The sequence below is a fragment of the Oncorhynchus tshawytscha genome, linkage group LG07, assembly GCF_018296145.1.
Source record: "Oncorhynchus tshawytscha isolate Ot180627B linkage group LG07, Otsh_v2.0, whole genome shotgun sequence".
NCBI classification, from domain to species: domain Eukaryota; kingdom Metazoa; phylum Chordata; class Actinopteri; order Salmoniformes; family Salmonidae; genus Oncorhynchus; species Oncorhynchus tshawytscha.
Genome location: NC_056435.1, coordinates 54717458 through 54743226, shown reverse-complemented (window position 1 = coordinate 54743226; position 25769 = coordinate 54717458). Strand labels below are relative to the sequence as shown.

Below are 25769 nucleotides of genomic sequence, written 5' to 3'. Positions count from 1 at the left end.
CTTGCACGTGTGTATGAGTGTGTGTCTGTACTGCAACAGCTGAGGAGCTGGTAAGGTGGAAGGAGCAGCTGAGTATTTCAATTCAGTTGGTTTCAGCTTGGGGGTTGTAGGGGTGGAGGGACCTGTGTCTGCGACCAGGCTGTACTGTGTGTCTGTGTGGTGGGCTGGCTTGGGGTAGGCTGAGGTGGGGTGGGCTAGGGTGGGTTTGACTGTGGTGGGCTGGGATGGGCTTGTTTGGGTTGAGGTGGGGTGGGGTGGGGGTGCTGAGGGTAATTGTGTGTACTCTGGTATTTATAGAGCTGCCTCTGGTCTACAGGACTGTACTCTGACTGTACTGTCATCCACAGATGGACCTTTTTTACTTCAGCTCTCCGTAGGGAAAAAGGCCTCTCCAAAACATTGTCTTTTGAAGGATCTATCTGGGGATGGGAGGGAAGAGAGGGGTGGGGGGTGTTGAAGTGCCATCACTGCATTAGGCACACACGCACACTCAAATTCATATGCATGCACTTACACAATACACACAGACACTGGAACACACACTGGAACACACACACACCCTTTAGATCCACCAAAGCTTATTAATTTCACCTCCTCTGGAGTCTGTTGTCCCACAAGGGCTCCATTAGCCTGCATCACGTAACCCCAGAATGGCTTAATGGAACGACCCATTACTGTCACGCAACAGGAATAGATAGCATTGACATGGTCCTCGTGTAGAGAGAGATACTCTACATTAGTAATGATCCTCGTATAGAGAGAGACTACATTAGTAATGATCCTCGTATAGAGAGAGACTCTACATTAGTAATGATCCTCGTATAGAGAGAGACTCTACATTAGTAATGATCCTCGTATAGAGAGAGACTCTACATTAGTAATGATCCTCGTATAGAGAGAGACTCTACATTAGTAATGATCCTTGTATAGAGAGAGACTCTACATTAGTAATGATCCTCGTATAGAGAGAGACTCTACATTAGTAATGATCCTCGTATAGAGAGAGACTCTACATTAGTAATGATCCTCGTATAGAGAGAGACTCTACATTAGTAATGATCCTCGTATAGAGAGAGACTCTCTATATGTCTAGCACACTTATGGCAGCACACATGAAAGAAAACACACACACACACACACACAGAGTCAGAATGAGCCCCTAGGACTGTGTTGGCAGGAGGTTTTGCTTGGCTCAGCTTGGGCTGCAAGCTGCTAGGTCACCTAGCACAAACACATGTGACCCAGTAGATATCCAGGAGTTTAAAGAGGCTACACAACAATCAGCTCAGTACTAGTTCTATCACTGGGGCTTCGGGTTGAAACCTGCAGTACTGCTACCCTGCTGCTTGCCCTACTGGTGTGTGTGTGTGTGTGTGTGTGCCCTACTGTGTGTGTGTGTGTGTGTGTGTGTGTGTGTGTGTGTGTGTGTGTGTGTGTGTGTGTGTGTGTGTGTGTGTGTGTGTGTGTGTGTGTGTGTGTGTGTGCGAATAAGAATAAACAGCATGCCATATGTGACACAGGGCAGTCACACACTTGGGCAACACTCAGGCTCTTCTGCTCTTCTCTGTCCAAACACTTCTTAGCAGAGTGCAGAATCAACCCAATGAGTGTAGTTGTGTTTGTCTTTCCTTCTGTCCTCCACACCAAAGGCATAAAGACCCATCTTGACAAGAGTCGACTTCATTAATGTTGGATCACAGGAGAAGGCCTTGAATCGGTTTAACTTCTAGAGAGCAGAAGGGTTAGTGTAGACAAGTCTCCCTGTTGTCCACACGAGTGTTCCAAAATGGTAGGTAGCCCATGGCTGGTTCCGCCTAACCTGGTTAACCAGTGATTTCAGATCTGGTTCTCTCTCTGGCCATCTACATTGTTGAGCCAAACATGTTGTTCTTTATCTCAATTCCATAAGGAAGTGTGAAGATGGCGGCATTGTGGCTGGGTTGTGGTTCAGAAAGCTAGCACAGTAACTGCTATTATCTGCTATCTGATCTGCTGACAGGGAAGTAGATGCTGTGGATTCTGTTCATGTGTGCACTCTGTTGTGTGTTTAGCCTGTGGTCTTTAATGTGTGACTTAAGAATAAATGTGTGTATGTATGCGTGCGTGTGTGTTCTCAGTAGTAACTTTTCAAAAGGCGTTGGAAGTGGATTTGAGGAAGCGGTCTAATTTTTGTCACCATGAACATCATAACAAATACAGATAATGACGGTAGCATAAATTAAGCTAAAACCTAACATGCTAAGGTAAATGAGGCTATTATACAGAATAACTCTCTAAATTATGCATGTTTTCCTCCATTTGTTAAACCAAGGCAATTTGTTAAATAAAACCCATGTTAACTATCCCCATTGAAATACTGTACTTTATCATAAGTACTGTTTTTAAAGTAAGCTTATGCCAAGTATATATAGCTAATATTCAGGTTAGTTTCCTAATGATTTTTCTTGGCAGGAGGATTTGGAGTGACTTATTTGAGTAATAATTCTACAGGTACAGTGCATTCGGGAAGTATTCAGACCCCGTGACCTTTTCCACATTTTGTTATGTTACAGCATTATTCTAAAATGGATACAATAATTTTTTTCCTCATCAATCTACACACAATACCCAATAATGATGAAGCGAAAACCAGGTTTTAGAGATTTTTGCAAAAGTATTAAAAATATTTATTATTATTTATGAATGATTTAAAATATTTATTTACATAAGTACTAGAGGTTGTTTTCATTACAATCGGTAATCTGCATTTTTGGATTATGGCCGATTATATTGCACTCCACGAGGAGACTGCGTGGCAGGCTGACTACCTGTTATGCGAGTGAAGCAAGGAGCCAAGGTAAGGTGCTAGCTAGCATTAAACTTGTCTTATAAAAAACAATCAATCTTAACATAATCACTAGTTAACTACACATGGTTGATGATATTACTAGTTTAACTAGCTTGTCCTGCGTTGCATACAATCCATGCCTGTTAATTTATTATTGAATCAAAGCCTACTTCGCCAAATGGGTGATTTAACAAGGGCATTCGCGAAAAAAGCACTGTCGTTGCACCAATGTGTACCTAACCATAAACATTAATGTCTTTATAAAAATCAATACACAAGTATATATTTTTAAACCTGCATATTTAGTTAATATTGCCTGTTAACATTAATTTATTTTAACTACGGAAATTGTTTCACTTCTCTTGCTTTCTGTGCAACAGATTCAGGGTATATGCAGTAGTTTGGGCCACCTGGCTCATTGCGAACTGTGTGAAGACCATTTCTTCCTAACAAAGCCAGCAACCTTCGCCAAATGGGGGATGATTTAACAAAAGCATTTTTTGTCCTCCAATAATCGGTATTGGTATCAGCGTTGAAAAATCATAATCGGTCAACCTTTAATAAGTACTCGGACCCTTTGCTATGAGACTCGAAATTAAGCTCAGGTGATTCCTGTTTCCATTGATCATCCTTGAAATGTTTCTCCAACTTGATTGGTGTCCACCTGTGGCAAATTCAATTGATTGGACATGATTTGGAAAGGCACACACCTTTCTATATAAGGTCACAGTGGACAGTGCGTGTCAGAGCAAAAACCAAGTCATGAGGTTGAAGGAATTGTCCGTAGAGCTCAAAGACAGGATTGTGTCAAGGCACAGATCTGGGTAAGTGTATCAAAATATGTCTACAGCATTGAAGGTCCCAAAGAACACAGTGGCCTCCATCACTCTTAAATGGAAGAAGTTTGGAACCACCAAGACTCTCCTAAAGGTGGCTGCCCGGCCAAACTGAACAATTGGGGTAGAAGGGCTGTCACGCCTGCTCCCTCTCCCCTTCTCTGGCGCTCGAGGGCACCAGGCTGCCCATCATTATGCACACCTGTCGCCATCATTATGTGCATCAGCGCTCATTGGACTCACCTGGACTCCTTTACTTTGTTGATTGCCCCTCTATATCTGTCTGTTCCTCAGTTGTCAGCATTAATGTTGTTTTGTTTCTCCTGTCCAGATAATCTCTGTGTAATGTTTCCTGTTTGTTGTTTATTAATTGCTTCTTGTCTGTACTTACAGAATGCTGACACCACAATTTGAAGCATCAATGAGTTTTTGTTTTTTGTTTTTGTTGGTGACGTCGAGTCCGGCTTCCGCTGCCGAAGGAACCGGGGTTGCCTCAGATGGCTCGTCGGGCTTTCACGCCTTAGCTGGTTCGAGAGGTTTCCTTGCCTCGGTTGGCTCGGCAGGCTCCCAAGCCTTAGCTGGTTCGAGAGGTTTCCTTGCCTCTGTTGGCTCGGCAGGCTCCCACCCCACATCATGCCTCAGCTGGCTCGTCGGGCTCCCACGCCTCAACCGGCTCGTCTGGCTCCCACGCCTCAACCGGCTCGTCTGGCTCCCACGCCTCAGCCGGCTCGTCTGGCTCCCACGCCTCAACCGGCTCGTCTGGCTCCCACGCCTCAGCCGGCTCGTCTGGCTCCCACGCCTCAGCCAGCTCGTCTGGCTCCCACGCCTCAGCCGGCTCGTCGGGCTCCCACGCCTCAGCCAGCTCGTCGGGCACCCACGCCTCAGCCGCCTCGTCGGGCTCCCACGCCTCAGTCGCCACGTTCGACTCCATCGAACGCCTCAGCCGCCACGTTCGACTACATCTCGGCCATTCTGTCAGGCTCGCCTAGGTGGGATGCCGGGTGGCGGCTCTGGGGGGGGTACTGTCACTCCTGCTCCTACTCCCCCTCTCTGTGCCAGGCTGCCCATCATTACGCACACCTGTTCTCATTACACAGATCAATGTCATTGGACTCACCTGGACTTCTTCACTTTGTTGATTGCCCTTCTGTTTCCTGTCTGTTGTTTATAAAATTTTCACTCCCTGTATTTGCTTTTTGTCTCCCAGTATCTGTCCTTACAAGGGCCTTGGTCTGGGGAGGTGACAAAGAACCCGATGGTCACTCTGAGAGAGCTCCAGAGTTCCTCTGTGGCAATGGGAGAGCCTTCCAGAAGGACAACCATCTCTGCAGCACTCCAACAATCAGGCCTTTTTGGTGGAGTGGCCAGACGGAAGCCAATCCTCAGTAAAAGACATCCCGCTTGGAGTTTGCCAAAAGGCACATAAACACTCTCAGACCATGAGAAACAAGATTCTCTGGTCTGATGAAACCAAGATAGAACTCTTTGGCCTGAATGCCAAGTGTCACGCCTGGAGGAAACCTGGCACCATCCCTACGGTGAAGCATTGTGGTGGCAGCATTATACTGTGGGGATGTTTTTCAATGGCAGGGACAGGGAAACTTGTCATGATCGAGGAAAATATTATCAATACCAAAGTTCAGAGAGATCCTTGATGAAACCCTGCTCCAGAGCGCCTCAGGACCTCGCTCTGGGGCAATGCTTCACCTTCCAACAGAACAACGACCCTAAGCACACAGCCAAGACAATGCAGGAGTGGCTTCGGGACAAGTCTCTGAATGTCCTTGAGTGGTCCAGCCAGAGCCTGGACTTGAACCCGATCGAACATCTCTGGAGAGACCTGAAAATAGCTGTGCAGCGACACTCCCCATCCAACCAGACAGAGCTTGAGAGGTTCCGCAGAGAAGAATGGGAAAAACTCCCAAATACAGGTGTGCCAAGTTTGTAGCGTCATACAGAAGAAGACTTGATGCTGTAATTGCTGCCAAATGTGCTTCAACAAAGTACTGAGTGAAGGGTCTGAAAACTTATGTAAATGTGATATTTACATAAGTTATATTGCAAGAAAGTATATAATGTTTTTGTTTTGTCATTATGGGATATTGTGTGTAGATTGAATAAGCCATAATGTAGAATAAGGCCGTAACGTAGCAAAATGAGGAAAAAGTGAAGGGGTCTTAATACTTTCCGAATGCACTGTACCTTTGATGTAGGAGATGCAACAAAACAATACATTGATGCGCAATGTTTTTGGTATTTTGCCATGGATTTAGTTTGTTGAAGTGGAGGGGAATGTTAAATGGTCAGCGTCTTCAGCTGCTGTGTGATTGAGTTTGGTTCTTTACACATGTCTGGCTCTTTATCTCAGTCTGCAGCACTGGTTAATGGTCTGGGTTTGGATAGCCTCTGCTGAGTCACCAACAACCGGATGTTCAAGTTTTCAGGGAAAGTGGAAAAACAGATACATTTGAGGAGATGGGAAACTCGTTTGGAATCGTATTACCAACCATTGTGTATGTTGCCTATGCAGTGCCAATGGGCCACAATTCTGGGACAAAGATAGCTCTCCTTCAAGGAGGGAATGGGAATCAATTGGGCGCTAGCTCAAAAACCAAACATTACAAATATTTTCCGAGATGTGAGATAATGAGCTTGTTCTCTGTAATATTATAAGGCTTTGCAATTGTGACATAACGTACTTTTGAGGAAAATAGGCCCATTTCTGAACTCATACCCTGACTTTGTGAAGGGATCACATGACGCAGCATAGCATCTGCTGGGTGGAGCATTATATGTTCCTCCATTCATTGACTTTGGGATGTTTTATCTTCTCTTGTCTCTAATATCTTTGTTAACAAGGTGACACTCCATCTTAAATCCATTTACTGTATTAATTGAACAGTGCACCTCTCCCAAACTTTTGTTTGTCAGTGATCTAGTTTAAAACTTTTGTATGTATGTCAGTGATCTAGTTTCAGATGTTTATTTTACACCTGCTATGTACGTTTTTTTGACGTTTTAGTTCTTTAGCAAACGCTCTTATCCAGAGTGACTTACAGAAGTGAGTGCATACATGTTCATTCTTTTTTCATACTGGTCCCCCACAAGAATTGAATCCACAACCCTGGCATTGTAAGCACAATGCCCTACCAACTGAGCTACACGGGACCAATTAGGCTATGTTAGGCAGGATGTATGGAGCTAGTAGGCTGGGCGTATGGGGTTAGTAGACTAGGTGTATGGGGTCAGTAGGCAGGGTGTATGGGGTCAGTAGGCAGGGTGTATGGGGTCAGTAAGCAGGGTGTATGGGGTCAGTAGGCTGGGTGTATGGGGTTAGTAGGCTGGGTGTATGGGGTTAGTAGAATGGGTGTATGGAGTTAGTAGGCAGGGTGTATGGGGTCAGTAGGCAGGGTGTATGGAGTCAGTAGGCTGGGTGTATGGAGTCAGTAGAGTGGGTGTATGGGGTTAGTAGACTGGGTATATGGATTTAGGAGGCAGGGTGTATGGGGTTAGTAGGCAGAGTGTATGAGGTTAGTAGACTAGTTGTATGGATTTAGGAGGCAGGGTGTATGGGGTTAGTAGATGTTGCAGGAATTTAATTCCTCTATGTTTTAACACCCAATTAAAATTAAACACTCTGTCAATTCATAAGGATTTGTATGACCCTTATTTTATAAAAATGGACAGAGCCCAGTCTTAAAGTCAAATAGCAGCCTTTATTCACGAGAGTACTGAACACGATACAGTTTACCACAGGTTATAAACTGAAAATGACGTCATTAGTTTTCGAACTGTCCCGTCTCTTCTCCCACCCTGGTACAAAGGCAGTATCTCAAGCCTTCCCGCATCGTCTCCCTACCAATTTAATATCATTTATGACCGAGCCAAGGTCTTCCTGTGTAGATAAGCATTCTAGCCAGTCTGAAGATATAGTTCATTCATTTCTACCAAGGAACAGACAGTCATTGTTCTAATTCTTGATTATATTTACACACATTATATTCAGTACCAGGATTATTAAGAAAGAAAATTCATACATATACAGTAACATAATAGTATTCTGATTAGTACATATACAGTAACATAATAGTATTCTGATTAGTACATATAGAGTAACATAATAGTATTCTGATTAGTCAGTCCTGATTGAAATGTATACATAATTAGTCATCATTGATACAAATTCCCTTAACAGTAGACTGGGTGTATGGGGTTAGGAGGCAGGGTGTATGGGGTTAGGAGGCAGGGTGTATGGGGTTAGGAGGCAGGGTGTATGGGGTTAGGAGGCAGGGTGTATGGGGTTAGTAGGCAGGGTGTATGGGGCTAGTAGACTGGGTGTATGGAGTTAGTAGGCAGGGTGTATGGGGTTAGGAGGCAGTGTGTATGAGGTTAGTAGACTAGGTGTATGGATTTAGGAGGCAGGGTGCATGGGGTTAGGAGGCTGGGTGTATGGGGTTAGTAGGCAGGGTGTATGGATTTAGGAGGCAGGGTGTATGGGGTCAGTAGGCAGGGTGTATGGGGTCAGTAGGCAGGGTGTATGGGGTCAGGAGGCAGGGTGTATGGGGTCAGTAGGCAGGGTGTATGGGGTTAGGAGGCAGGGTGTGTGGGGTTAGTAGACTGGGTGTGTGGATTTTGGAGGCAGGCTGTATGGATTTTGGAGGCAGGGTGTACGGGGTTAGTCGGCAGAGTGTATGGGGTTAGTAGACTGGGATGGTACCCTGGTCTGCGCTCTGGTTCTCTGGGTTTGGAGGTCTTGTGGTCTGGGAGAATGGAGGAATGGGGATCTGAAGGTCTGGGGTCATTAACAGAAGGAGGGAGATGAGTAGTCCTGGGCCTGGGGTTCTGATACTGGTTTGGGGTAATGGGGGAGTGGATGATTGGATGATTGGAGGAGAGGTGGAACTGTTCTGTGTGATGTCTTCATTGTCTCTGGGTAGCTCTCTCTGGGGAGTAAGGGCCTCAGCTGCTGATGTAGGCCAGCCACACATACTGAAAACACATCGCTCTCTCTGTCTCTCTGATAGGTCCGAGCCGTATCAGGAGCCAACCAGGAGTTGTGACAGGAGAGGAGAGCCAATCAGAGGAGAGAGATGTTGGTGCAGGGCGGGCCTTGGGTCCTGTCTGTCATGTTGTTGCTCCTGCTGCTATGGCAAGAAGTGTCTGCTATTGAGGTTCCTCTTGATCGTAAGTCCATCAATCAAATCGTAAACACATGAAATCAGTCAAAACATTGTTTTATAATATATATTTTATTGTAAACCTTTGGTTCTCATACAATTTGGATACCGGTGACCCACACAATGGTTTTGGAATTGAAGGACAGTGAACAAAAAATGAAGAAAACAAAGTTTCATGCCACATCCCTTACTAACCTATTGGTGTTTACAGATGGACCTTCAGGAAAAAAGCATACGAAATGAAGTGATTTATATTTACATGTACAGTGTATACTCTATGTAAGACACAACACAGTTATCCTGTCTTTGCATCTGCAGATCCAGCTTCATGAAAAGTGATATCTCTTAACATTAGAACTGAGCTCACATACACTCATCTCTCTGACCATCCTCCATCCCGCGCGCACACTTACAGACACACACACACACACACACACACACACATACACTTACACTCACACACTCGCACATATTGATGTGTTACCCAGTGAATATGTTCAGTCCATCCATATGATCTAAAGATATTTCTGCATGGTTTAACTATAGTCGAGTGTATATTCTACCAACTGAATTATGAATTATGGCATGCTAATTCAATATGAATTTAATGTATATGTTTTCATCCAACACAGAGCTGAAACCAATTTACCCGATATTCAAATCTACAGTTGAACCATAGAACTCTTCACATTAACATTTATGCATATAGAGTAGGTTGTTCCATAGTACTGTGCAATCATTTACCAGTTTCTCACGTATGGCTGACTACGGTGGCTCTATCTTCTCATAACCATTCAACTCTGACTACCCATCATTGATTTCAAATCAAATCAACATTTCAAATCAACATTTCTAATCAAATCTAATTTTATTGGTCACATACACATGGTTAGCAGATGTGAATGCGAGTGTTGCGAAATGCTTGTGCTTCAAGTTCCAATAGTGCAGTAATATCCAACAAATAATCTAACAATTCCCAACAACTACCTAACACACAAATCTAAAGGGGTGAATAAGAATATGTACATATAAATACTGTATATGGATGAGCGATGGCTGAGCGGCATAGGCAAGGTGCAGTAGATGGTATAAAATACAGTATATACATGTGATATGAGTAATGTAAGATATGTGGACATTATTAAAGTGGCATTATTTAAAGTGGCATTGTTAAAGTGACTAGTGATCCATTTATTAAAGTGTCCAGTGATTGGGTCTCAATGTGGGCAGCAGCCTCTCTGAGTTAATGATTGCTGTTTAGCAGTCTGATGGCCTTGAGATAGAAGCTGTTTCTCAATATCTTTGATGCATCTGTACTGAACTCGCCTTCTGGATGATAGCAGGGTGAACAGGCAGTGGCTCGGGTGGTTGTTGTCCTTTATGATTTTTTAAAACTTTCCTGTGACATCGGGTGCTGTAGGTGTCCAGGAGGGCAGGTAGTTTGCCCCCGGTGATGCGTTGGGCAGACTGCACCACCCTCTGGAGAGCCTTGCGGTTGAGGGCGGTACAGTTTCCGTACCAGGCTGTGATACAGCCCGACAGGATGCTCTCGATTGTGCATCTGTAAAAGTTTGTCAGATTTCAACCAAAACATCAATACATACGCACGCACGCACACACACGCACACACACACACACACACACACACAAGTCCTATACCAGGCCATTCTAACATGTATAAAAGCTTGTGCCTCCCATTGGACTGACTCCAGTGTGAATATGAAAGTAAGAGACAAAGGAAAGGAGACCTTTTCTCTCTCCTTTCTCTCTTGTTTTTTTTTTCATAAAGGAGAATAATAGCTGTGAATGTCTCACAGTGGTGTTATGAAAAATGATTTGATCGGGATAAAGTGCCACGGGCACCTGCTATTTGGCGGTCAAACACACCTTCACACTACCTATTCTCGACCTCACACACACGGCCATCAGCTGTCATCACCTCTGTAGTCTCCACCTCATCTACCCTCTACAGCACCCTCAATGTCTCTTTATACTCCACAACCTTTCACCTCTGGCCTCAGAAAGCTCTATTAATTAGTGTCAGACAGAGGACTCACACACACACACACGCACAACAGAGAGAGAGAGGGGGACAGAGAGAGAGAAGACCCCCCCCCCCCACAGAGTAAAATGCATAATACCCTCATAACCCTCCAACGTCTCCCAAACATATTAAGAGGGATGGAGGGAGGGAGAATCAGCCCTGGTCATTGAGAGACCACAGGGAGGTTATCCCAAATCTTCTGGTGCTCCCAGTGCATTTAATGCTATACCTGAGAGGACTGAATGATAACATGGGCTGTCTATAGGACTGAATGTATCTAATGTGAGGTGATGACAGATGGATTTATCTCTGTTGTCATTGCCCGTCCCTCCCCCAACCCTCTGTCCCCCAGCTTCCAGTGGTGACCTCTATTGATGATGGTTGTCATGTACTTGGTATCCTATTATATTCTTTCCCTCCAGCATGGGCATGGCTATATGGCACAATGAATATCATAAAACAACTGTGGGGGTTGGGTGTTCCACCTGTCTATAGGCAGCTGTTCCCCTATAGCCTTGGACACACACACACACACACTAGTACATATAAAGAGGAATGTGCTCTTGCCAATCACACAGCATTGGACCACTACAGTAATGCCAATGACAGTATGTTAGCCATGGCCATTTACAGGGTAGCTAAAGAGTGCCATGAAGACAATATGAAATATATTATATATGTAAATAATATATAATCATAATAATATATTATACATGTAAATGTACTGTTTTGGGATCGATTATTTATGCAGTGGAATATAATTACATATATGTGTATTTATGTTCATCTGTACTGTTGAAAATGACTAACTTGCTGATTGTAGCAGATGAAAATCATATCTCTCTTTCCCTCTCTCCACTGCTCCCTCCTTTACAATCAACCTTTTCCCGTTGTGGAATCATCAACAGGTAAGTTTACATCTCATTGTTTCATTGATTCAGGACATATTCACAGTCATTGTAGTCCATAAACGTATTATGCTACACTAGTAACAAAATGTACTTTACATCCAAAACATGGATATAACAGTATAATAACTGTTGTAGAATAACATTTGACGACATGCCTACTCCATAACAATAGAACTGTAACTACAGTAGGTGACTAACATTGTTTCACACTGTAGACATGCTCTAGCTATAGGCCTGTGTTGCAATGAACACTCTAATATCACTAACAACACCTGCAACATCTCTATCTCTGCCCTTCTCTCTCACTCACTCTCTTTGGGACTAACAGAAAAGATCCAGCAGGATTGTAAGTATTATTTATTAACACAGTCATATTTTGTATTGTGTCTACTGTGTCTATTTTCTGTTGTGTCTGTTGTCTTCACTCTTAGGGAAAAAATGGTTATTCAAAGGGTTCTATGGGGACAGCGGAAGAACACTTATTGGTTCTAAATAGCACTTTTTCTTCTTAGAGTGTATTGTGTCTGCTGTAATACTCAATCATGTTTCTACATTGTCTCTATGGGGGATGAAAATACCAATTTAAACCCACATTTAAAGCAGTAAATGATATAATGGTGTAGTACTAGGAGCTAGGGCTGTTGCGGTGACTGTATTGCCGCCAATATGGTCATTAGATGGTCATTAGTAGCTTACCAAACTTGCTAACTGCTGGGTACTCAGCACTCTAGAAGCACTCAGCACTCTGACATAAAATCTAATTTTATTGGTCACATACACATGGTCAGCAGATGTTAATGCGAGTGTAGCGAAATGCTTGTGCTTCTAGTTCCGACAGTGCAGTAATATCTAACAAGTAATCTAACAATTCCCAACAACTACCTAATACACACAAATCTAAAGGGGGGTGAATGAAAATATGTACATATAAATATATGGATGAGCGATGGCCGAGCGGAATAGGCAATGTGCAGTAGGTGGTATAAAATACAGTATATACATGTGATATGAGTAATGTAAGATATGTAGACATTATTAAAGTGTGCAGTAGGTGGTATAAAATACACTATATACATGTGATATGAGTAATGTAAGATATGTAGCCATTATTAAAGTGTGCAGTGATTGGGTCTCAATACACTATGTACATGTGATATGAGTAATGTAAGATATGTAGCCATTATTAAAGTGTGCAGTGATTGGGTCTCAATACACTATATACATGTGATATGAGTAATGTAAGATATGTAGACATTATTAAAGTGTCCAGTGATTGGGTCTCAATACACTATATACATGTGATATGAGTAATGTAAGATATGTAGCCATTATTAAAGTGGCATTATATAGAGACGCATTGTTTAAAGTGACTAGTGATCTATTTACTAGTCACTTTAAATGTAAATGTATTCCAAACTAATGAAACACTTCATGAGAGCCCATGAGCTGATGTTGTGCAACATCTCTATAGGCTATGCAATTGCATGAGAAAACAGAGGGGATCCCATCAGCTTCCTATAGGCTAGGGCTACTACGTATATTTATATCTCAACTTGCCTAATATTAAGCACATTGCTTCTCTTTACAACAGGAGTATAGCCTACCTGGCTGGCATGAAAATGAACCACGGGAAAAAGCATCCTCCATTTGCTATTTTCAGCGGCCCCTTTTTCGAGACAGGTGCATGATAATCGTGTGATGGGTGACAATATTAGCCTATCACTTGTGAATGATGCCCAGCAAACAGTGCACTTTTCTTTTTTTTTTTGCAACTTCTTCAAATCATAGTCGCACACTTCATGTAGCCTGGCCTATATGTTTTGATAAGGTTTGCATCACAACTAAAGTGACCAAATAACTTTGTAAAATGAGGCACATTAATCCTCTTCACAAGGGGTGTAGAGCCTAAGTGACATACATACGCAGCACGTGAGCTTCAAGTTTGAGGAAGATCATTTTCACCATAAAAATGCACAATCACATTTGTGGTCACTTTTGAGAATGGTGTTTTCCTGCTAATGGAACATACACACTTATAGCCTACTGCCGTGTGCACATTGCTGCACTTATGTGAAGAAATTGCCTAATAGTTGATCAACATTTTAAGCTAAACGTTCTGATCTGTTGCGTCAGCCTCATTGCTTAAAACCGTTTTTCTGATGTTAGTGGTTGTATTCTTTTGGGATCTATCCCATCCCACAACTGTCCCAGACTGTCTGGAATATTTATTTATCGTACAGAATATCATAGGTTAACTTTTGTATTATTGGCGATAGTAGATTGACAGTCGAGTGTTTTTGCTGTTCGTTAGGCCTACTCATCTTGTTGGCTGACAAAAAGTAAACGTGGATAGTTCTTCCAATATCTTCAATATGCTCCTCAGAATTCGATAATGACGTTTCGCATCCTCATCAGCCCAAGGGCCACTGGCCACAAAAGGCATGTATTTTTTTAGGTGGCATTATGGCCACACAAAGGTGATGCCACCTGGAAGATCAAGGCATTATCAAGTGCTTGTCAAATAGTGAATGAGAGACTGATGAAGTGTGTACAGCCTGTGCAAAAAAACATGCTTTTCATGCAGCTTTTTTCAAATCAGTCTCATCATACAGCCTTACAATGTATTAAAAATCAAAACATATAGCCCAACGTTTGTAGAACAACTAAAGTTACATTAATAACTCAAAATTAAACATAGTGGAGTACCTGTTTCTTTCTTAACAGCTCAAAACAGAATAGCCGCATGTGTGCACTCCCTCAAATATTGGAGAAAATATCCTTTCTATTTTATTCAGCTTTGTTCAATTGTATTCTTCGTACTATAAAATAATGCCATGGAATTCTAAGCAAATCATGTCTGCTAAATGAACTAGTGTAGCCTACAGCCATATGGAATAGCCAGATCAGGGCCTAAAATAAGGACAACTCGGAGTATGCTATTCTGTTCTTCCAAAATATACTACATTTTTTTCATATCATGTACCTTTAGACCTGTCTAAAATAAATAATGGATTAATTGTGAAGGTGTAGGCTATATTACATGGATTTATTAGACTTTTTAAAATGTAGATGTTCCAAAGGTCTGCATCAGTGGCTTGTAGGTGTCACGGCTGTTGACGGATGAGGACCAAGGTGCAGCGTGGTGACCGTACATTTTACTTTATTTAAGAATGACGCCGACCAAAAACAATAAACCATACAAAACAAACCGTGAAGCTACAGGTCATGTGCCATAAACAAAAGTCAACTTCCCAAACACAGGTGGGAAAAAGGGTACCTAAATATGGTTCCCAATCAGAGACAACGATAGACATCTGTCCCTGATTGAGAACCATACCCGACCAAACCATAGAAAATCATAGAAACACAAAACATAGAATGCCCACCCCAACTCACGCCCTGACCAAACCAAAATAGAGACATAATAAGGACATAAAAAGGTCAGGGCGTGACAGTACCCCCCCCACCCCAAAGGTGCAGACCCCGGCAGCAAAACCTAAACTATAGGGGAGGGTCTGGGTGGGCATCTACCCGCAGAGGCAGCTTAGGTGCGGGACGCAGACCCCGCTCCACCGCTGGCTCACCCCACTTTGGTGGCACCTCTGGTGCGGGGACCCTCGCCGCCGACCCGGACTGGGGAACCTCGTAGTGGGCCCCGGACTGGGGACCGTCGTCTCTGGAGGCTCTGGACTGGAGAACGGCGCCACTGGAGGGACCGGACTGGAGAGCGTCGCTGGAAGGTCCGGGCTGGAGGGCCGACTCTGAAGGGACCGGGCTGGAGGGCCGACCCTGGAGGTACCGGGCTGGAGGCCGGGGCTGGAGGGCCGACTCTGGAGGGGCTGGAGGGCCGACTCTGGATGGACCGGGCTGGAGGGCCGACTCTGGAAGGTCCGGGCTGGAGGGTCGACTCTGAAGTGACCGGGCTGGAGGGCCGACCCTGGAGGTACCGGGCTGGAGGCCAGGGCTGGAGGCCGACTCTGGAGGGGCTGGAGGGCCGACTCTGGAGGGGCTGGAGGGCCGACTCTGGAGGGGCTGGAGGGCCGACTCTGGAGGGGCTGGAGGGCCGACTCTGGAGGGGCTGGAGGGACGACTCTGGAGGGGCTGGAGGGCCGACTCTGGAGGGACCGGGCTGGAGGGCCGACTCTGGAGGGACCGGGCTGGGCGCAGGACTCATCAGGCTGGGGAGACACACAGGAAGCCTCTTCCTTGGCCGAGGCACCGGATACACTGGGCCGTGGAGGCGCACTGGCAGTCTCAAGTGCAGAGCTGGCACCACCCGTTCTGGCTGGATGCCTGCTTCCACCCGGCAAATGCGGGACGCTGGCACCGAGCACACCGGCATGTGAATGCTCAGCCTCGACATCACCCCATAGCCACGGTAAGCACGGGGAGTTGGCTCAGGTCTCCAACCTGACTCAGCCACACTCCCCGTGTGCCCCCCTAAAAAAAAAATTGGGCTTCCTCTCGGGCTTCCTTGCCAGCCGTGTTCCCTCATAACGCTGCCGCTCTGCTTTAGCTGCTGCCTTCGCCTTCCTCTCTGCTTCTACCTGCTCCCAGGGCAGGCGGTCCTTCCCGGCCAGGATCTCCTCCCACGTCCAGGATCCCTTGCCATTTAAAATGTCCTCCCATGTCCAGTCCTTCTTACCACGCTGATTGGTCCTTTGGTGGTGGGAAGTTCTGTCACGGCTGTTGACGGATGAGGACCAAGGTGCAGGGTGGTGAGCGTACATTTGACTTTATTTAAGAATGACGCCGACCAAAAACAATAAACCATACAAAACAAACCGTGACCCTACAGGTCATGTGCCATAAACAAAAGTCAACTTCCCACAAACACAGGTGGGAAAAAGGGCACCTAAGTATGGTTCCCAATCAGAGACAACGATAGACAGCTGTCCCTGATTGAGAACCATACCCGACCAAAACATAAAAATAGAAAATCATAGAAACACAAAACATAGAATGCCTACCCCAACTCACGCCCTGACCGAACCAAAATAGAGACATAAAAAGGATCTCTAAGGTCAGGGCGAAACAGTAGGCTGTGTGTGGAAGCCAGGAAATGATAAATGTATTTATGTTAATTAACGGTCAATTACCGTGAGACCAGCAGTTATTTGCTTGACAATAACCGGTTGACAAAATGTCATGACTGCCACAGCCCTACTAGGAGCAGGTTTTATTTTCCAATCCGAAGCAACTTACATTAACTAGCTCTGTGTTTGTATGGTTGCCATAGAAACACAAATGGATGGATGACTCCGCCTGTTACCTATTGTTTACAGTAGTGCATAAGAACAGTTGGGTAACCGGCGGCATCCCCAAACTGAGGACAAACAGAGAATAGTAATGGGCGATGGAATTCCCTCTTTCTCTCTAACGGAAAGCTTTCTATCTTGACAAGGGGACTTCCAATAGGACTTGGGCTATTCCCTTTAAAACTGTGGTTACTCTGGAGAAGATTTATGACACACACACACACACACACACACACACACACACTCACCGGTTGTTCCTCTCTCCCATGTTGGTACATCATGGCAAGGAAGTATCTCTTTCAACTGGGGCTATTTTGTACAATGGGAGGGGAGGCAAGCAATTTTCTTTGAGGCTGGGCTTGATAGTGTGTAGTGACAGTGTACAGATTTAGGATCTCAATTTGAGCCAGTTTGCTACAGCGGAAAAATAATCCTGCAGCAACAGTAATGTGAATTATTATGTGGATTAAAATTAATGGACATTTTTGTAGGGGTTGATACATTTTCCAAAAGGGAAAATCAAGTATGACATTTCAAAGTGAAAATTACAAATAGACTCGACTGCGTTTGACAGTCGAGGCTGGGCCTGACAGTCGAGGCTGGGTCTGACAGTCGAGGCTGGGTCTGACAGTCGAGGCTGGGTCTGGTAGATGTGTGGTGACAGTACAGAGCGGAATGAGTGCCCAGTGATCTAGAAGTGGACCAGGGCAGAGAAACAGTGGGGAATCATCTGGCTTAAGTGGGCAATTAAATAAGAGTGAGCACAGCTGTGTTAAGGCCAGAGGGAGGGGAGAATACACAGTATCAACACCATAACCCAATCCTCTCCTCCTCACTTCACTTCTCCTGGATATGGCTTGTGTATGTGTGTGTGTGTGTGTGTGTATGTGTGTGTGTGTGTGTGTGTGTGTGTGTGTGTGTGTGTGTGTGTGTGTGTGTGTGCGTCTGCGCTGTGTGTGTGTGTGTGTGTGTGTGTGTGTGTGTGTGTGTGTGTGTGTGTGTGTGTGTGTGTGTGTGTGTGTGTGTGTGTGTGTGTGTGTGTGCGTCTGCGCTGTGGGGTTGTGTGGTGTCTGGTGATTGGCTGAAAGCCGTGATATATCAGACGTATACATGTACCACAGGTATGACAAAAAATGACTTTTACTGTTCCAATTATGTTGGTAACCAGTTGATAATAGCAATAACCCACCTCGGGGGTTTGTGGTATATGGCCAATATACCACGGCTAATGGCTGTATCCAGGCACTCCGTGTTGTGCATATGTTGGCCATATACCACACCTCCTCGGACATTATTGCTGAATCTTGCTCTCTCTATCTCCTTTCCTATCTCTCTCTGTTTGCATTCTTTCTCTCCTTTGTCTCTCTCTTTCTCTATCTAGTGAAGCAGCCTCCCACCATAATGAAACAGTCATTGAAGGACTACATTGTTGATCCCAGAGATAACATCATCATTGAATGTGAGGCCAAGGGGAACCCTGTGCCAACGTGAGTTACACACAAATACCCATCCCTCTCTCTGTCCTCCCCTCATCTGTCGCCTCCCTCCTCCACTCAGCTTTTCTCTAATTTCTCACACCCTCTCACCCTCTCTCTCTCTCTCTCTCTCTCTCTCTCTCTCTCTCTCTGATTATTCTATTGTCTTTTTGTTTGTGACAAAAAGCAACTCCATTGTTCTATCCCTCCCTTTAACCCCACTGAAGCTGGGTCTCCACTTGTTATCCCTCCTCATTCTTTTTCTCTCATATTTACTCTCCAGCTCTCAGTCCTATCTCCCTGTTGTCTCCCTCTTTAACTGCACTTTTCCTACTGTCACCCGCATTGTCACTTGCTCTCTCTCTCTTCCTCTGACTGACTGTGACAGTTATACAGGTTGGCAGTCATTATTGTGAGCATAAATAGGCCAGCTCAGCACTGCTTTGCCATCCTGCACCCCATTTCACCCCATTTCACCCTCCACCTGGACCCCATTCCAATCCCTACCTGAACCTTGTCAGCACCCCACCACAACGCTACCCAATACTCATTGGCACACTTTTCCCTAACCCCCTAAATCCACGCCCACTTCTATTCCTCACTTCCAAACTATCCAGCCACCCCATGACAGCCATCCAGCCACCCCATGACAGCCATCCAGCCACCCCATGACATCCACCCAGCTACCATCCACCCAATAACAGGTACCCCATGACAGCCACCCCATGACAGCCACCAGCCACCCCATGACAGCAACCAGCCACCCCATGACAGCCATCCAGTGACCCATGACATTCATCCAGTCACCCCATGATAGCCACCTCCTGACAGCCAGCCAGCTCTCCTGACATTACAATATGATCCCACTGAACCCACATGATACCCCGCCCTCTCCTTCTTCCACCTTGGGTAAGGGGATACCTAGCCAGTTGCACTGAATGCTTTCAACTGAAATGTCTCTTCTGCATTTAACTCAACCCCTCTGAATCTGAGAGGTGCAGGGGGGTCTTAATCGGTGTCCACATCATCAACACGTAGGGAGCAGTTGTTGTTGGGGGTTAACCACCTTGCCTGCTCGGGGATTCGAATTAGCGACCTTTGCTGGCCCAATGCCCATAACTGCAAGGCTACCTGACGCTCCTAAAAACTTGATATGCCAGCCTGTTCCCTCTACCCCATTCTTCTCCCGTTCCCTCACTCCCGTCCTCTCCCCACAACCGCCTCCTCTCTCTCTCACTTACCCTCCTCTCCCCTCACTCCTGTCCTCTCCCCACAACCGCCTCCTCTCTCTCTCTCCCCCTCCTCTTCCCTCACTCCCGTCCTCTCCCCACAACCGCCTCCTCTCTCACTTACCCTCCTCTCCCCTCATTCCTGTCCTCTCCCCACAACCCCCTCCTCTCCCCACAACCCCCCTCCTCTCTCCTTCACTCCCGTCCTGTCCCCACAACCCCCCCTCTCTCTCTCTCACTCCCCCTCCTCTTCTCTTACTCCCCCCTCCTCTCCCCTCACACCCCCTCCTCTCCCCTCACTCCCATCCTCTCCCCACAACCCCTCCTCTCTTCCTCACTCCCGTCCTGTCCCCACACAACCCCCTCCTCTTCTCTTACTCCCTTCCTCTCCCCTCACATCTACTGCCTCCTCTTCCCTCACCCCCCTCTTTCCTCACTCCCCCTCCGCTTCCCTCACTCCTCCTCCTCTTCCCTCACTCCCCCTCCTTTCCCCTCACATCTACTGCCTCCTCTTCCCTCACTCCCCCTCCACCCCATGACAGCCAGCCAGCTCTCCTGACATTACAATATGATCCCACTGAACCCACATGATACCCCGCCCTCTCCTTCTTCCACCTTGGGTAAGGGGATACCTAGCCAGTTGCACTGAATGCTTTCAACTGAAATGTCTCTTCTGCATTTAACTCAACCCCTCTGAATCTGAGAGGTGCAGGGGGGGGGGGGTCTTAATCGGTGTCCACATCATCAACACCTAGGGAGCAGTTGTTGTTGGGGGTTAACCACCTTGCCTGCTCGGGGATTCGAATTAGCGACCTTTGCTGGCCCAATGCCCATAACTGCAAGGCTACCTGACGCTCCTAAAAGCTTGATATGCCAGCCTGTTCCCTCTACCCCATTCTTCTCCCGTTCCCTCACTCCGGTCCTCTCCCCACAACCGCCTCCTCTCTCTCTCACTTACCCTCCTCTCCCCTCACTCCTGTCCTCTCCCCACAACCGCCTCCTCTCTCTCTCTCTCACTCCCCCTCCTCTTCCCTCACTCCCGTCCTCTCCCCACAACCGCCTCTCTCTCTCTCTCACTTACCCTCCTCTCCCCTCATTCCTGTCCTCTCCCCACAACCCCCCTCCTCTCCCCTCACTCCCATCCTCTCCCCACAACCCCCTCCTCTCCCCTCACTCCCATCCTCTCCCCACAACCCCCTCCTCTCTCCCTCACTCCCGTCCTGTCCCCACAACCCCCTCCTCTTCTCTTACTCCCCTCCTCTCCCCTCACATCTACTGCCTCCTCTTCCCTCACTCCCCCTCCTCTCCCATCTACTGCCTCCTCTTCCCTCACTCCCCCTCCTCTCCCATCTATTGCCTCCTCTTCCCTCACTCCCCCTCCTCTCCCATCTACTGCCTCCTCTCCCATCACTCCCCCTCCTCTTCCCTCACTCCCCCTCCTCTCCCATCTACTGCCTCCTCTCCCATCACTCCCCCTCCTCTTCCCTCACTCCCCCTCCTCTCCCATCTACTGCCTTCTCTCCCATCACTCCCCCTCCTCTCCCCTCATTCCAGCAGATTACATTACATGACAAGGCATGCAGCACACACACATTTACATTTTAGTAATTTAACAGGACAGGGTTACACACATAGACACACACACACACACAGGACTGAATGAGTGATTGATACCTCTTTGAATGGTCCATGAGCATGACCGACCGACGACGACAGACGACCGACAGACGACAGACAGACAGACGACAGACAGACAGACAGACAGACAGACAGACAGACAGACAGACAGACAGACAGACAGACAGACAGACAGACAGACAGACAGACAGACACAGACCCTTAGTCTCCTGTGGTTGTGTAAGGTGGCTCTGACCAGCTGAGCACAGTGATCTCATTCAGGGGTGCTTTATGTTTGTTTTGAGGCACAGTGAAGGTTTACACACACTCACAACACACACACTGCTACACATGCACACAAACACACATACACAAATACACACACAATGCACAAACACATGCCCGCTCATACACACAATGCACACACACACCCCTCTTCCTTCCCAGGAAAGTAATTGTGTTAGAATAATGCAGTTGACTATTCATGCTCATGGACCATTCAAAGAGGTATCAATCACTCATTCAGTCCCACACCGTCCTGTTGGCCCCATACAGCCTCATATAGAGTGTGAGCCATTGTCCTGATGTAGCTCTGGTCCTACGGCCCTGGTTCTATAGTCTGCCACAGACAGAGCTATGGGACTGGGCTCTCCTCTGCTGTCTTCTCTCCTCCCCTCCTCTTCTGCCCTCCCCTCCTCTCTACTCTTCACCTCTCCTCTCCACTAATCTCCTCTTCTATCCTGTCCCTCCCCCTCCTCCTCCCCTCCTCTCCACTCTTCAACTCTCCTCTCCCCTAATCTCCTCTTCAGTCTTTTCCTCTACTATACAGTTTATGTAAATATGACGGTAAGCATGCTCTATAATCCCCTTCCAAAATAGCAGCCCTAGCAGTTATGCAACCACGTGCTGTCATCATTGATTAACCAATCAAAAGAGCTACTGAAAAAAAACAAACATTTTGTGTGGTTGCACCGACACAAATTAAGCCTTTTCTCCTGGCCGTAAAAGCATTTCTAATTGGAGAATCTTCTCAAACAGTGCTTTTTATAAGGTGCTTTAGTAACAAAACAGATGGCACTGTGATAAACTGCATCCAGTTGGCTGAGTAGAGTATTGGAAGCTATTTTGTAGATGACATCGCCGAAGTCGAGGATCGGTAGGATAGTCAGTTTTACTAGGGTAAGTTTGGCGGCGTGAGTGAAGGAGGCTTTGTTGCGAAATAGAAAGCTGACTCTAGATTTGATTTTGGATTGGAGATGTTTGATATGAGTCTGGAAGGAGAGTTTACAGTCTAGCCAGACACCTAGATTCTTATAGATGTCCACGTATTCTAGGTCGGAACCATCCAGGGTGGTGATGCTAGTCGGGCGTGCGGGTGCAGGCAGCGAATGGTTGAAAAGCATGCATTTGGTTTTACTAGCGTTTAAGAGCAGTTGGAGGCCACGGAAGGAGTGTTGTATGGCATTGAAGCTCGTTTGGAGGTTAGATAGCACAGTGTCCAAGGAAGCGACAATGGCGGTGGATAGTTTCAGAAATAGAGGGTCCAGATTGTCAAGCCCAGCTGATTTGTACGGGTCCAGGTTTTGCAGCTCTTTCAGAACATCTCTATCTGGATTTGGGTAAAGGAGAAGCTGGGGAGGCTTGGTCGAGTAGCTGCGGGGGGGGTGGAGCTGTTGGCCGAGGTTGGATTAGCCAGGAGGAAGGCATGGCCAGCCGTTGAGAAATGCTTGTTTAAGTTTTCGATTATCATGGATTTATCAGTGGTGACCGTGTTACCTAGCCTCAGTGCAGTGGGCAGCTGGGAGGAGGTGCTCTTGTTCTCCATGGACTTTACAGTGTTCCAGAACTTTTTGGAGTTAGAGCTACAGGATGCAAATGTTTGCTTGAAAAAGCTGGAATTTGCTTTCCTGACTGACTTTGTGTATTGGTTCCTGACTTCCCTGAACAGTTGCATATCGTGGGGACTATTCGATGCTATTGCAGTCCGCCACAGGATGTTTTTGTGCTGGTCGAGGGCAGTCAGGTCTGGAGTGAATCAAGGGCTATATCTGCTCTTAGTTCTGCATTTTTTGAACGGAGCATGCTTATCTAAGATGGTGAGGAAGTTACTTTTAAAGAACAACCAGGCATCCTCTACTGACGGGATGAGGTCAATATCCCTCCAGGATACCCGGGCCAGGTCGATTAGAAATACCTGCTCGCAGAAGTGCTTTGGGAGCGTTTGACAGTGATGAGGGGTGGTCGTTTGACCACGGACCCGTAGCAGATACAGGCAATGAGGCAGTGATTGCTGAGATCCTGATTGAAGACAGCGGAGGTGTATTTGGAGGGCAGGTTGGTCAGGATAATATCTATGAGGGTGCCCATGTTTACAGATTTAGGGTTGTACCTGGTGGGTTCCTTGATGATTTGTGTGAGATTGAGGGCATCTAGCTTAGATTGTAGGACTGCCGGGGTGTTAAGCATATCCCAGTTTAGGTCACCTAACAGAACAAACTCTGAAGCTAGATGGGGGGCGTTCAATTCACAAATGCTGTACAGGGCACAGCTGGGAGCTGAGGGGGGTCGGTAGCAGGCGGCAACAGTGAGAGACTTATTTTTGGAGAGATTCATTTTTAAAATTAGAAGTTCGAACTGTTTGGGTATGGACCTGGAAAGTATGACATTACTTTGCAGGCTATCTCTGCAGTAGTTCTGACCCTGTTCTGTTATGTTCTTTTTGTTTCCATGGTGACTCAGGTTCTCATGGCGACGGAACGGGAAGTTCTTCAACGTGGGGAAGGATCCACGGGTGACGATGCGGAAGCGCTCGGGAACGCTGGAGATTAGCTTCCGGAGCGGAGGGAGGCCAGAGGACTATGAAGGGGAATACCAGTGTTTCGCCTCTAATGACTTTGGAACGGCGCTGACCAACAAGATCCTACTACGAGTGTCCAGTGAGGAGTCTGTTAATTCACATCCACGCACACACACACAAACACACACACACTCCCATGGATTAAATGCAGAAGACACATTTCAGTTGAAGGCATTCAGTTGTACAACTGACTAGGTATCCCCCTTTCCCTCTGACACACACGCATACACACACACACACACACACACACAAACACACACATATAGACATAGACATAGACACAAAAATCAGTAGTCTATATTCTGAAATGTTATAAAGTGAATATGACTTGTAATAAGTATCTCATACACAGGAGGTTGGTGGCACCTTAATCGGAGAGGATGGGCTCGTGGTAATGACTGGCGCGTAAACAGTGTAATGGTATCAAATACATCAAACACATGGTTCCCAGGTGTTTGATGCCATTCCATTTACTCCGTTCAGTCCATTATTATGAGCCATCTCCCCTCAGCAGCCTCCTGTGATCTCATGTCATCTACATATCTCTCTCCCTCCCTCTGTCAGAGTCCCCTCTGTGGCCCAAGGAGGTGTTGGAGCCAGTAGTAGTGGGTGAGGGTTCTTCCCTGGTCTTGGCCTGTAACCCTCCTCCAGGCCTGCCCCCTCCACACACCTTCTGGATGAACAGCGGTGAGTCTAGCTCTCTCTCTGTCTCTCTCTATGTCTGTCTGTCCCCCTCTCCCTCTGTGTCCTTCTGTCCCTCTCTATCCCAGTCGTTTGTCCTCTTAAGTGACCTCTCAGCTCTTCTGTCACTTGCTATTTAATGCTATTGCTTTCTTTTCTCTCTCTCTCTCTCTCTCTCTCTCTCCCTCTCTCTCTCTCTCTCTCTCTCTCTCTCTCTCTCCCTCTCTCTCTCCTGCTCTCTCTCCCTCTCTCTCTTCTGTCTGGAAGTGTTTCAAACCTCTCACTCTCAAGATATCCTCACTTTCTCTCTCTCTCTCTCTCTCTCTCTCTCTCTCTCTCTCTCTCTCTCTCTCTCTCTCTCTCCCTCTCTCTCTCTTCTGTCTGGAAGTGTTTCAAACCTCTCACTCTCAAGATATCCTCGTTCCTGCTCTCTCTCTCTCTCTCTTCTGTCTGGAAGTGTTTCAAACCTCTCATCTCAAGATATCTATCCTCTTCTGTCTGGAAGTGTTTCAAACCTCTCACTCTCAAGTGTGTGTTACTCTCTCTCTCTCCCTCCTTCCTATCTCTCTATCCTCTTCTCTAGTGGTGTGTGTTACTGCCAACCCACTGTAATTCTGTGTGTGTGTGTGTGTGTGTGTGTGTGTGTGTGTAATTATCTGACTGCTGGGTAAAGAGCTGAGGCCAGAACCCAAGAGCAGGCAGAAGCCATTTTAAGAGCCCAGACTGAAGTAGTCCTTCACAGCTAATGGTGTCGCTATACTCTCTGGACTGTACTTCACTACTCTCACTTCACTAAATCTTTATTAGCCAAGCTAATTATAGCCATGGGGCCACTATGAACATAATACATCAAGTAT

The 25769-nt window shown here is 46.3% G+C and overlaps 1 protein-coding gene across 9 annotated transcripts in view; it reads left to right on the top strand.

Annotated features, from left to right (window-relative positions):
• LOC112254849 (neurofascin) overlaps window positions 1–25769 on the top strand; it is a 174126-nt gene that overhangs the window by 96712 nt on the left and 51645 nt on the right. For 7 of the 9 annotated variants that reach the window (XM_042324628.1, XM_042324632.1, XM_042324635.1 and 4 more), the window contains exons 2-6: window positions 8688–8847; window positions 12124–12141; window positions 18435–18540; window positions 24114–24310; window positions 24796–24918. In XM_042324628.1, coding sequence (XP_042180562.1) covers window positions 8754–8847; window positions 12124–12141; window positions 18435–18540; window positions 24114–24310; window positions 24796–24918 — 538 coding nt within the window. In that variant the 5' untranslated portion in view covers window positions 8688–8753. Of the gene's footprint in view, window positions 1–8687; window positions 8848–11738; window positions 11793–12123; window positions 12142–18434; window positions 18541–24113; window positions 24311–24795; window positions 24919–25769 lie in introns of those variants that run through there. The other 2 variants (XM_042324633.1, XM_042324629.1) reach the window with 2 other exon arrangements.